Source organism: Hippopotamus amphibius, chromosome 2 (assembly GCF_030028045.1).
Source record: "Hippopotamus amphibius kiboko isolate mHipAmp2 chromosome 2, mHipAmp2.hap2, whole genome shotgun sequence".
Lineage (NCBI taxonomy): Eukaryota > Metazoa > Chordata > Mammalia > Artiodactyla > Hippopotamidae > Hippopotamus > Hippopotamus amphibius.
Window position 1 is genome coordinate 147725716 of NC_080187.1, and position 11144 is coordinate 147736859.

The following is an 11144-nucleotide window of genomic DNA, read 5'->3' on the forward strand; positions in this document are numbered from 1 at the left end:
TGGCCAGAAAAAAGAAAAGAAAAGAATAGGAAAAAACAAACCAGGCTAACATCAGCTTTAAGGCTGGCAGTGACCATGTTCTCCCTGCAAAGGCAGGACATGCAGTTTTTTCTTTTGTTTTGTTTTTCTCTCAATCTTTATTGGAGTATAATAGCTTTACATGGTTGTGCCAGTTTCAGCTGTACAACAAAGCACATCAGCTGTATTTATACATATATCCCCATAATCCCTCCCTCTTGAGCCTTCCTCCCACCCTCCCTATCTCCACCCTCTCGGTCATCACCAAGCATCAAGTTGATCTTCCTGTTTTATGCAGTTCTGTCCCACGAGCTAGCTATTTTACATCTGGTAGCGTAGAAATGTCACTTTGTCCCAGCTACTACCCCCACCCCACCCCATGTCCTCAAGTCTGTTGTCTACATCTGTGTCTTTACTCGTCCTCTGCCACTGAGTTCATCAGTACCATTTTTTTAGATTCCATATATAGGTGTTAGCATATGGTATTTGTTTTTCTCTTTCTGATTGACTTCACTCTGGATGACAGAGGCTAAGTCCATCTACCTCACTACAAATAACTCAGTTTCATTGCTTTTTATGGCTAATATTCCATTGTATATATGTGCCACATCTTCTTTATCTGTTCATTGGACATGCTGTTTTGAACACTGAGGCAGGAGGGCCGCATCGCTGCCCCTCACAAATACTGCAGACAGGTGACTTCATGACCCTGGGGTTCTTAACCACCTGCGTTTTTATTTACCCAGAGAGCATTTGGGGTTCCTCTAGGGACCCCAGCTTTAAGATGGCCACTAGGCAGTGGGTGGTTAGGAAGCCTGCAAAAATTCTGAAGCCAGTCTCTGATGGGGCTGAGCACCAGGTGGGGCCCAGCAATCCAGTGTCTCTGCTTCAAGACTCCCACCCACAGGAAATTACTGTCCTCCAGAGATGTCTTTTTAACTTAAAGGGGAGGCACACTGTACAACCCCCTCCACTGGGAGAAATGGGGGCCAATCCCTAACTACCCACCCCATACCTCCAACCCACACACACACACCAACTAAGGCACCGCCAAGGGGACAGGCAATGAGGCCCCTCCAGAGGCCCAGGGTGTGAACAGCTGCACAGAGGGCTGTGTGATGTGCAGTCAGCACCTTCGGAGGTTGGAGGGGGCGGTGGGAGGAGAAGGAGGAAGTCTCAGGGCCCTGATGGATCAGAAGGAGGACAATGGGAAGAGGTGGTCAGGACACAGAAGAGAATAAAACAAAGGATGACCAGAAAAGGGCCAAAAAGCAGAAAATGTAAAAAGATGAGAGTAGCAAGAGAAAGAGGCAAAACAGAATGTGGGCCTCACACACAACAGGAAGGAGACAGAGCAGAAGGAGGGAAGGAAGCAGAAAAGAGAGCGAGAGGAATGGGGAAGATTGTGAGAGGAGAGGGAGGAGACAGGAAGAGGACATCAGAGGATGTCAGAGCTCTGTAAAGATACCTCCGGTGAGCAGAGAGGATCAGGTACACTGGGCACATCCTCAGTCCCTGCAGAAACCTGGCGGGCCCAGTACACCAGGTCGGCCGTGTAAAGCAGCAGGTTGATGGCTGTCAAGATGGTCACAGCCAGTCGTTGGTCCCAGGTGCACATGTTGTAGGTAAGCTCATCAACGCAGTCCACATCACTGGACCGCTGAGGCTGCCCACCCAACTCCTCGTTGAACTGGTAGAGCGGCCAGAGGACCAGAGCACTGAGGTAGAGGAGGATGGAGAGCAGGGTGAGCCCAACCTGCAAAATGGGGAAGGGGACGGGCAGCCTGTATTCCCATTCACCCAGGGTCAGCAGGAGGATCACGGCTGCCGGGATGAAGCAGATGGAGTACACGGCCACGCACCACCCCAGGGCCGGCTGGTGCAGGTACAGGGAGGTGTTGCTGAGGAAGGCGAAGATGACACCAGCCACGAAGGTCTCCAGCACCTTCAGCAGGCCAGGCACAGTGTGCATGTAGCAGGTGATAGCATCCAGGAGGTAGCAGTTCCACATGCAGGCCACTTCTATGGCATAAAGCACAGAGGCGATGCAGGAGAATGCAGTGGCGGCTATGGCCCGGTCCCTGTAAGGACCATCAGGGAGGAACTGGACGAAGGTGATGGAGTAAATGATGGAGGCCGAGAGACAGAGGAGGGCGGCGTAGCAGGAATAGGTGACGGGGAAGTTGTACCAGTAGAAAGGAAAGCAGGGCTCAAAGTCATAAAACTCGACTATGACTATGATGAGGGTCATGGCAAAGCAGAAGCACCAGATGGACATGCACCAGTTTCCTACGGCCCCCCTCCAAGTGCCCATGCTGGCCACCAGCGAGAAGGCCACGCATGTAGAGAACAGCTTCGGCAGATGGAGGCACCACCATACTCGGCAGAAGTCGTCCATGTCTGACACTGTTGCCCTGGTGGGCATGATGCTGTGATGGTCAGGCAGGTCCCTGTCACTGGTATGGCAGTGGTCTTCACTGAGGACCCACCAAAGAAAGATCCAGCTCTGGAGGGGGATGAAGTCAGACGCCTGGAAAAGGCTCGGGGGCCTGTGATGGCTGAGGCTCAGGATCTGCGGAGTGTATACCAATGGCTCAGACACGTGGGTAACAGCACAGCTACTCCAGAATGATTCTCCCACCCATCACCCTTGGCCTTGTCAGGAGACTTGTCATGTCTCACAGCTGGGTTGGGTCTGGCCTCAAACCATGAACACTTGGCATCTCTCTGAGCTGTGAGCCATTATCCATGGAGAGACATCTAGCCTGACACACGCAATCCCAACCCTTCATGTCTCTCAAAATTGAAAACAAATTTTTCAAAACTGTTTGGAAATAAAATTTGGCCTGAACAGACATGAAACAAGTTATGATCTGTACTTCTTTCGCTGAGTGTGAATGTTCAAAAGTTTAGTTGTGGATATACTAATGTGTTTGATTACAAGGTGCTTTCAGATCCCTGTGTGGTGTCCTGTCATATAGAGTAGACATGCCACCTGTCTGCAGCTGAAAAATTCTGAATTCTGGAGCATATCTGACCCTAAGGGTTTCAGAAAAGGGACTGTGGATTGTACTGCTAATCCTGTTTTGCAGATGAGAAAACTAAGGTTGGAGAAATTAAGTCCTTCCCTACGGAGGCATGACGAGGGAGTGGGAACCCAGATAAAAATGCCAAAGCTGTGAGTCTGATCCCTTGGGCCTAAAGCTCAGCATAGCAGCAGGGCCTGTGGGCAGGAGCCCAGGACCAGAACTCAGGCTCTGGGACCCAGGACATGCCTTCAGGGCCACGGCCTCCTTCCACAGCACCCTGAAGAGACAGTGTCCCTGCCTTTCCTCCCTGCAGCCATTGCTAGAAGGAGCTGCCATCTGAGGTGACACAGCCCCACCCGGAGGAGGGCAGCTTCAGGGGTGAACAGGGAGGAGCCACGGGGTGAGAGCAAGGCCGTGGGGACAAGGTGATATGGGGAGTAGGAACAGTTTTGATCCCCCCTTAAATTTGCCTTAACATGTGACTCTTCCACTTGGGATGGAAGACCCAAACCCAGCAGGACTCCAAGGTGCAGCGTCATAGAGGAACCAAAGAATAAGTTAACATAATGTTTGGCTTATAAGCTCCAAAGCTGCCATCCAGGTGTGAGTCTGGAAAGATCTAGGAGTAGTCCTACCTGAGTGAGGATTTTTCTGGCCTGGGAGACTGGGTAGCAGCTTCCAAGCTGGGAAGAAGGGATTGGAAATGAACAATGATGCTGTGTCTGGAGGCTGATGTGGAGCCTTTCAGGGCATCCCAGGGAGGGGGTGGTGCATGGATGGATGATCGGCCCCCTTTGAAGGGCAGGAGCTGAAAGAGGAGGCACCTGCTGGACCCCTGGGAGGTGACAGCCCTGAGGATGCACCCGGGACTGGGGTGAGGGCGGGGGACAACAGAGTGGAGATGGTTGGGGGGATCCCAGGGTCCAAGTGGCCCTGAGGCAGCCCAATTGGTGTCTTCTGACCCAGAAGGGATGCTGGCCTGGAGCTCACCTTCCCCACGGAGGAGGAGCCTGGCATGGAACTGAGAGAGGAGAACAGGGGCCTAAAGGGGTTTCAGGGCCGGGACAGGGGACACATGGCGAGAGTGGCAGGGACCATGGAGACTATGGACTTGCCCAGGTCACCTGCCCAAGACAGGCCCCACAGCCAGGGCCCAGTCCTGCCTCCCACAGGGGCCTCCTGCGAGGGTCCCCGTGTGTGGGGGGAGCGAGAGCCCCTCCCAGCCTGCTCCCTCCTCAGGGACAGCTGCCCTGTTTCAGAGGGCCTGTTTGCTGAGAGGCCCCCAGGGCTGAAGGGCCCGCACCCTGAGCCCGCAGCCAGCCTCCTGCCCTCAGGGGCCTTGTCACCTTTGCTGATAATAAACCCGGGGAAACGCCGAGGCTGGAAAGAGGAACACAGAGCAAAGCCCGAGAAACTACCTGGACTCACAAAGCTTCTTCAGCCCCAGTTGCCAGTGGAGCCTGGAGCCTGCTGGCCTCCCAGTGGGCACTGCCGGGGGTAGGGGAGGGGCACTGGCTGTGAGGGAGGCTGGGGTGTCATGCTGTCTGTCCCCCAGTTTATTCCAACCAACCTCCCAGAGGTCACCCTGAGATTCCCACCTAAGACTAAAGACGAATTTGGATGCATTTAGTGCCACAGAGGGCGGGCCTGGGGAAGGAGAGGTGTGGGGCCTCCAGCTGTGTGACCCTGGGTGAGGCCTGTGCCCTCTCTGGGCCTCAGTTCCCCCACCTGGAAAGCAGGAGGTTTGCCTGAGTTTCCCCAGCAGCCCCTCCTCCTCTGTAACCTGTGAGCGTGGAAATGGGGCCCCCGTCAGAGCACAGCCTAGATGTGGCTGAGCCCTGCCTGCCCAGCAGCCAGGCCTGTGGACTCGGAAGACAGTGAGTTGGAAAGGTCATGGTCAGGACAAAGGAAGGAAAGAGGTGCAAGAAGGGCAGAGACAGAGGAGGGGAGATGGACAGTCAAAGTGACAAGGAGGCTATGGGGCCTGGAGGAGACATTTCATAGCTCGATGATCCTGGAAAAGTTACTCATCACAGCCTCAGTTTCCCCATCTGTGCAATGGACTTAATACCGACTTTGTGTCAACTAAATGCATGAAAGAATGTGAAGGGCTCATCAGAGGGCCTAGTACATGGCCCACTCAATAAATGCCTGTTCCCCTCCCCTCTCCCCCTCTAACAGGACCCAGAAGGCCCTGGCCCCACTCTGGCCTTAAGCACATGCCAGCTTGATTTGTTCCTGATCAGGGGTTGCAAACCAGTTGGGAGTGCTGGTGGCCCAGGGATGTGTTTGGTTTTCCTTCACAGTGTTTTCAGGAAGAGATGGTATAGAATCAGTATTACTACTTCCCTAAGTGTTTGGTAGCTGTTGTGTTTTCATTTCACGTGAAAATCCAGATTTCCAGCTGATTGAAACCTGAGGAGATGTGGTGTCACTGGGCTGTGTTCCCTTAGGAGGGGGGCAGGCTGGAGCTGAGGAGCTGCTACGCCCTTTACTTTATATTGTTTCCTTTCTTATCTTTGTTTAGTATTCTCTATATTTCCTTATTGTCATGTATAACTGACATAAAGCAAGACTCTGATCATCTCACATGTGCCCAGTTTCCCCTCTTGGGTGTGGCCAGCCTTCCTGCCTGCTCACAGGAGCGTCCACTCCTCCATTCAGGGAGCATCCATGTCCTCAACCTCACATACAGCCTTCAGCACACTTCACATGCTCTCACACCATATTTACACATGTGTGTACATACATGCACACATGTTTGTAGGGGTATCTGTGGATTTTTTCCTGTTTTATAAACATAAGACCATATCACACACACTGCATCTTGCTTTTCTACCACCCCTGACAGGTGCAGCTGGTCCTCTCCAGGGCGACTTAGTCCTCTCCATCCCCTTCACTTATCTCCTTCCCTCCCCGATCCTGTGGGCATTTGGACTGACCACCCTTCTCTAGATCAGTGGATCATCCCCCATGAGTCTCAGACACTGGGGACCACAGGGTTATGACAAGGGGTCCTTGGATCCATGTGCCCACCATGCTCTGGAGGAGGCGGTCCGCAAGCTTTCCTGGAAACTTTTAAAAATTATGACAAAGAATATCTTTTTCATTTCTGGAAATTCCTCTTGGCTTTCCAGGGCTACTGCAACAAATTATCACAAGCCTGGTGGCTCATCACAACAGGAATTTATTCCCTCACAGTCTGGAGGCCAGAATTTTGAAACAAGGTGTCAGCCGGGCTGTGCTGCCTCTGATGCGCAGGAGAGGGTCCTTACTTGCCCCATTTAGCTTCTGGAGGCCCCTTAGCTTGCAACAATGTTATCCAACTCAGGCTTCCCTGCTCTTCACTCAAGAAGCCAAACGCTAAGAGACATATGTTGGGCTTTGTCTAGAACAAGGCACCATTCATCACCAATGCCTGTGCATCAGCCCATGCTGGGTGGTGGGTTGAAAAAAATAGTAATGAACATTTCCGCCATTTTTTGTGGATCACTTGGGTATGCAGGATGGGCGTTTTTCCAGTTTAGCAGGTGTGAGGTGGAAAATGCAGTAGAAGTCCAATAATAGCCAACTGGCTGTCCTTGTGCACTCAGACCCTCTGAGGGGAATTGTCTTAGTGGAAATTCACTCCCACTCCTCCCCCTCCCCCCGTAGGCCACTCTGGCCAAACTGAGTGCCTTGTCGGGTCTCCCTAAAGGGAGAGGCTACTTCAGACCTCGTTTCTTCCTCACATTGTGGGGTCCCCCGAGGCTCTGCCCAGTGCACTAGAACTCCTCCTCCTTCCAAAGACTGGGAGGAGGGAGGCCATGGGTCCCCTGGGGGGCCCCTGCCTCAGGCATCAGGATAGAAACCACAGCGGTTGAGGTGGATTCAATTCCCTGGGAAACTGATGCCCTGTTCTTCCTCCCTTTCCTGCAAAGGCTCATCTGCAAAGTGGGTAGGCTTTTCACAGTTTAGTTTCCCTTTTTGTACCCTTAATTTAGTGCCCTTTGGAAGCAAGTAAATGTCCATCAACAGGTAAATGGATAAAGAAGATGTGGTACATATATACAATGGAATATTACTCAGCTGTAAAAAGGAACAAAATTGGGACATTTGTAGAGACATGGATGGACCTAGAGTCTGTCATATAGAGTGAAGTGAGTCAGAAAGAGAAAAACAAATATCGTATATTAACACATATATGTGGAATATAGAAAAATGGTACAAATCAACCGGTTTGCAAGGCAGAAAAAGAGACAGAGATGTAGAGAACAAACATATGGACACCAAGTGGGGAAAGCGGGGGTGTGGGGGCATCTTGGGGGGGCACTGAATTGGGAGATTGGAATTGCCATATATATGTTACTAATAAGAAAATAATATCAAATTGTTCAGTGTAAGAAAAAAAAGTTTAGTGCCCTTGTTGGAAGAATCCTTAGTAGGGAGTAACAGTAAGCCCAGCACATGACATTTCCTCCTGCGTATCAGATCTTTGAGAAAACAATTCTAATTGCAAAATAGTGGTGTAATTTAGAGACCCATTCAGGGGCCACTGTTCTTCACAATCGAAAACTTACATGGGCCAGGCTGTATTATAATTTAAAAAAATTTAAAAAAAGGAAGAAAGAAAGAAAGAAAGGAAGAGAAAGAAAGAAAGAAAGGGAAAGAAAGAAAGAAAGAAAAAAAAGAAAGAAAGAAAGAGAGAAAGAAAGAAAGAAAAAGAAAGAAAGAAAGAAGGAAAAAGAAAGAAGAAACTTTTTTTTCTTGGTTACAGGGTCATAGCTATAGTTTTGGCAGCCTGCCAAGATACGACCCAGTGGATTTCTAGAAGGGAAGGATGTAGACCCCCACTTCACTTCACTGGCTTCCCCAGAACAGATTTCAAACAAACAAATTCTCCCCCAGGGAGAGACTTGTACAGACTCACAAACAAGCCGTTTCCCAGTCCTGCAGTGTCTAAACTGACCCCAAAATTCCACAGGGCAAAGAAGATGCCCAAATAGGTGGGCAGGGGGCTCCCGGGGGGCACACCCCTCTACTCACTCAGTCAAGAGCTGGGCTGCTCCTTCAGACGCCAGTTTCCTTCTCTAAACAGAAAGCAAAAACAGGCTGTGAGCAACGACTGGGGAGGGACAGGGAAAGTTCTGGAAACTAACAAGGTCACAGCTGCTAGAACATAGCTGTAGATCCTCCCAGGGAGTGGCTGGCGCCCCAACCTTCCCAGCCGCACTCCCCTCCATGACCCAGGATGAGGTGGAGGGGCCGGGGCCTCAGGGACCTGACTCCTGCCTGGCTGCACAACGTTGTCACCCATGTTGTCACCCAGCTCAGGCTCGGCTGCTTGTCCCCAAGTAACACAATGGTGAGAGATAAGGGTTGAGGAGAAGAAAAGTAGCTTTATGTTAAGGAAGCTGGAAACCAGAGGAGAAGGTGGTTTACTACACAAAAGAACCAACTCCCAACACCCCAAGTCTTAGCCAGGATTTACACAAGAAGGGAAGCTGGAAAGGCTGCAGCCTGCGTGCTGGGGGTGCCCTGCTCTTCTATTCTTGAGACATTTACATTAACCACGAGGTGCCCTGCTGCCTTTTAAACTTGAGTCTGGTCCTTACATTGTCCAGATCAGCACATCAGTTCTAGGGGTCAATGGTCATATATTTCTGGAAAAAGAACAAAGACAGAAATAGTGAAAGTGAAGCAGAAAGCCCAGAGCCGTGTTTAACTCCTCACAAGCCTTTGGTTGTGAAACAAGTGAGGTCACAACACCCATGATGGTGACCTGCCTGACCATCCCCGTCCCCATGTTCTCGTCCTCAGGCCTGGGCTCCACGCGCATCGTGGGCTTCTTCCCCGCCTGGGGCACCTGCTCTCCACTGCGTGCCCTTCTCACTGGTGGCCAGTGAGGACACCTGGACTGAGGGCGTGGTTGACGGGTCTGTGTTCATCTCGTGCCTCTGCTTCAGTGGGATCCTCACCATCTTCATAGTGGAGTGAAGTGGCTCCCATCTCACGTCCCCTCGTCCTGGGACTTCACCTTCTACTTCACTCTCTTCTGCCTCTCAGCCTCCATCCTCTTTGGCACCACCTGCTTCCAGTTCTTGCCTCAGGGCCGCACCCGGAACCGGGCCGTCACCGCCACGGCATCCTCCTGCATCAGTTCTGTGCTTATGCCCCTGAACTGGCCTGGACCTGTGCCCTGACCGGCAATGTATCCTGCTCTGAGCCTGCTGGTCCAGGCGCGCTCAGGAGCCTGTCGATCTTCCTGGCCTGTGTCATTTTCATCTCCATTTACAGCAGATTTGTCAGCGGCGTCACCCATTTCCAGCACCCGTCTGCCATGGGGAGGCATGTGATCCAGTGCTCCATCTGCTTCTACCTGGGGTTCGGGCCCACCCTATTGCTCAAAGATGACAAAACAGATACCCATCCACTGTCCTTTACTGTAGAGGGAGACTGTGCTCTCTGTCCTCCTCTACACCAGCGCTCTGGTCCTCTGGCCACTCTACCCCTTTGCTGAGAAGTTCAGCAGGCAGTCCCAGCTGTGGTGGGAACCCTAGGAGCTCTAGGACCCAGAGCCCATAATTCAACTGGAAAGACATGTAGCTGGGTCCAGGTGTTATCTATTTGTGCCTGTTTACTCTGTAACTCCTCTTTCATGTTTCCTGCATACCTCTGTTACTATGTAGCCCTTGTAACCCTAAAAGGGCCCAGAGGCCATGAAAGAAAATTATCCAATCAAATCACTTGCTACCTTCCTTGTTACATTATTTGGGGGACAAAGAAAGCCTAATGTATAGGAGCTTAACAAAAGGTATAAAAGACAATGCCCCGTGGTGTTCAGGGCTCAGCCTTTGGATATGAATCCTCTGAGGCTGTGCCAGCACATGTAAACGCTGCTTCCTGCATATAGCCTCCGTGTCTTGCTTTACTCTGTAAAATCCCTCAACACAAAGATCCAGGGATATGAGGTACTATTTTAAACTCACCTCCTTGGTGTGCAGTCTGGGACCAACAACTGGCTGTGGCCATCTTGACAGCCATCAACCTGCTGATTTACTTGGCCAAACTGCTGTACTTGACCCATGAGGCCATTGTAGGGACTAAAGATCAACCAAGGGGCTCTTGATTCCTCTTCTCATCTGCAGGTTCTTCACTGAGCTCTGACGTCCTCTGACGTCCTCATCCCATCCCTTCTCTCCCTTCGCACATCCTTCCCCATTCATCTCTGTCTCTTTTCTGTTTCCTTCCCTCCTTCTGCTCTGTCTCCTTCCTGTTTTCTGTAGTTGCAGACATTCTATTTTGCCTCTTTCTCTTGCTGCTCTCATCTTTTCTACATTTTCTGCTTTTTTGGTGCTTTTCTGGTCATCTTTTGTTTCCTTGTTTCCTGTGTCCTGACCTCCTCTTCCTACTTTCCTTCTTCTGATCCATCACAACCCTGAGACTTCTTCCTTCTCTGCCCACCACCCCCCTCCCACCTCCTATGGTGCTGACTCCACATCACACAGTTTTCAATGCAGCTGTTCACACCCCGGGCCTCGCCATGTCCTGCCTCTGCAGGGAAAAGAATATTGCCCAAGCGTTCCTGTCCCCCTGATGGTGCCTTAGTTGCTGTCTGTGTGTGGGGCGGGAGGGGATTGGGGTTGATGTGTGTATCTAGGGATTGGGCCCCCTTCCTCCCACTGGAATTGGTTGTACAGTGCACCTACCCTTTAAGGTAAAAACAAATCTCTGGAGGTCAGTAATTTCCAGTGGTCAGGGAAATTGAAACAGAAACCCTGGGCCCCTTGGTGCTCAGCCTCACCTGAGATGGACCCCAGAATTTTGGAGGCTTACTAAACCCACTGCTTAGAGGGCATATAAGAGGAAACAATGGATGCATGCCTTCCATCCCAACTACTCTCTGGGGAATCAAAATAAAAGCTGGCAGAGAACTGCACCATCTTGAAGACAATTGTCTGCCGTGTTTGTGAGGGGCAGCGAGGTGCCTTCCAGCCTCAATGTTCAAAACAGCACGTCCTGCATCTGCAGGGAGAAGAACGTGGCCACTGCCAGCCATAAAGGTGATGTTAGACTGGGTTTTTTCTTTTCTTATTTCTGATCACAAATGCTGGTTGG

At 51.2% G+C, this 11144-nt stretch overlaps 2 protein-coding genes across 2 annotated transcripts in view; one reads left to right on the plus strand and one right to left on the minus strand.

The window, feature by feature from the left end:
* The window catches only part of LOC130844540 (myeloid-associated differentiation marker-like), a 38284-nt gene extending 28129 nt beyond the window's left edge, over window positions 1-10155 (plus strand). The window contains exon 3 of the mRNA XM_057720733.1: window positions 10117-10155. Coding sequence (XP_057576716.1) covers window positions 10117-10155 — 39 coding nt within the window. The remainder of the gene's footprint in view (window positions 1-10116) is intronic.
* On the minus strand, window positions 1457-2395 carry LOC130845530 (myeloid-associated differentiation marker-like). Its single transcript, XM_057722871.1, has one exon. It carries the CDS (start codon window positions 2330-2332, stop codon window positions 1457-1459), a length of 876 nt encoding a protein of 291 aa, XP_057578854.1. The 5' UTR covers window positions 2333-2395.
* Window positions 10156-11144: the final 989 nt, after the last annotated feature.

Bases quoted from the DNA above. Each gene is read 5' to 3' on its own strand.
- LOC130845530 (XM_057722871.1), bottom strand. From the start codon at position 2,332: ATGGGCACTTGGAGGGGGGCCGTAGGAAACTGGTGCATGTCCATCTGG.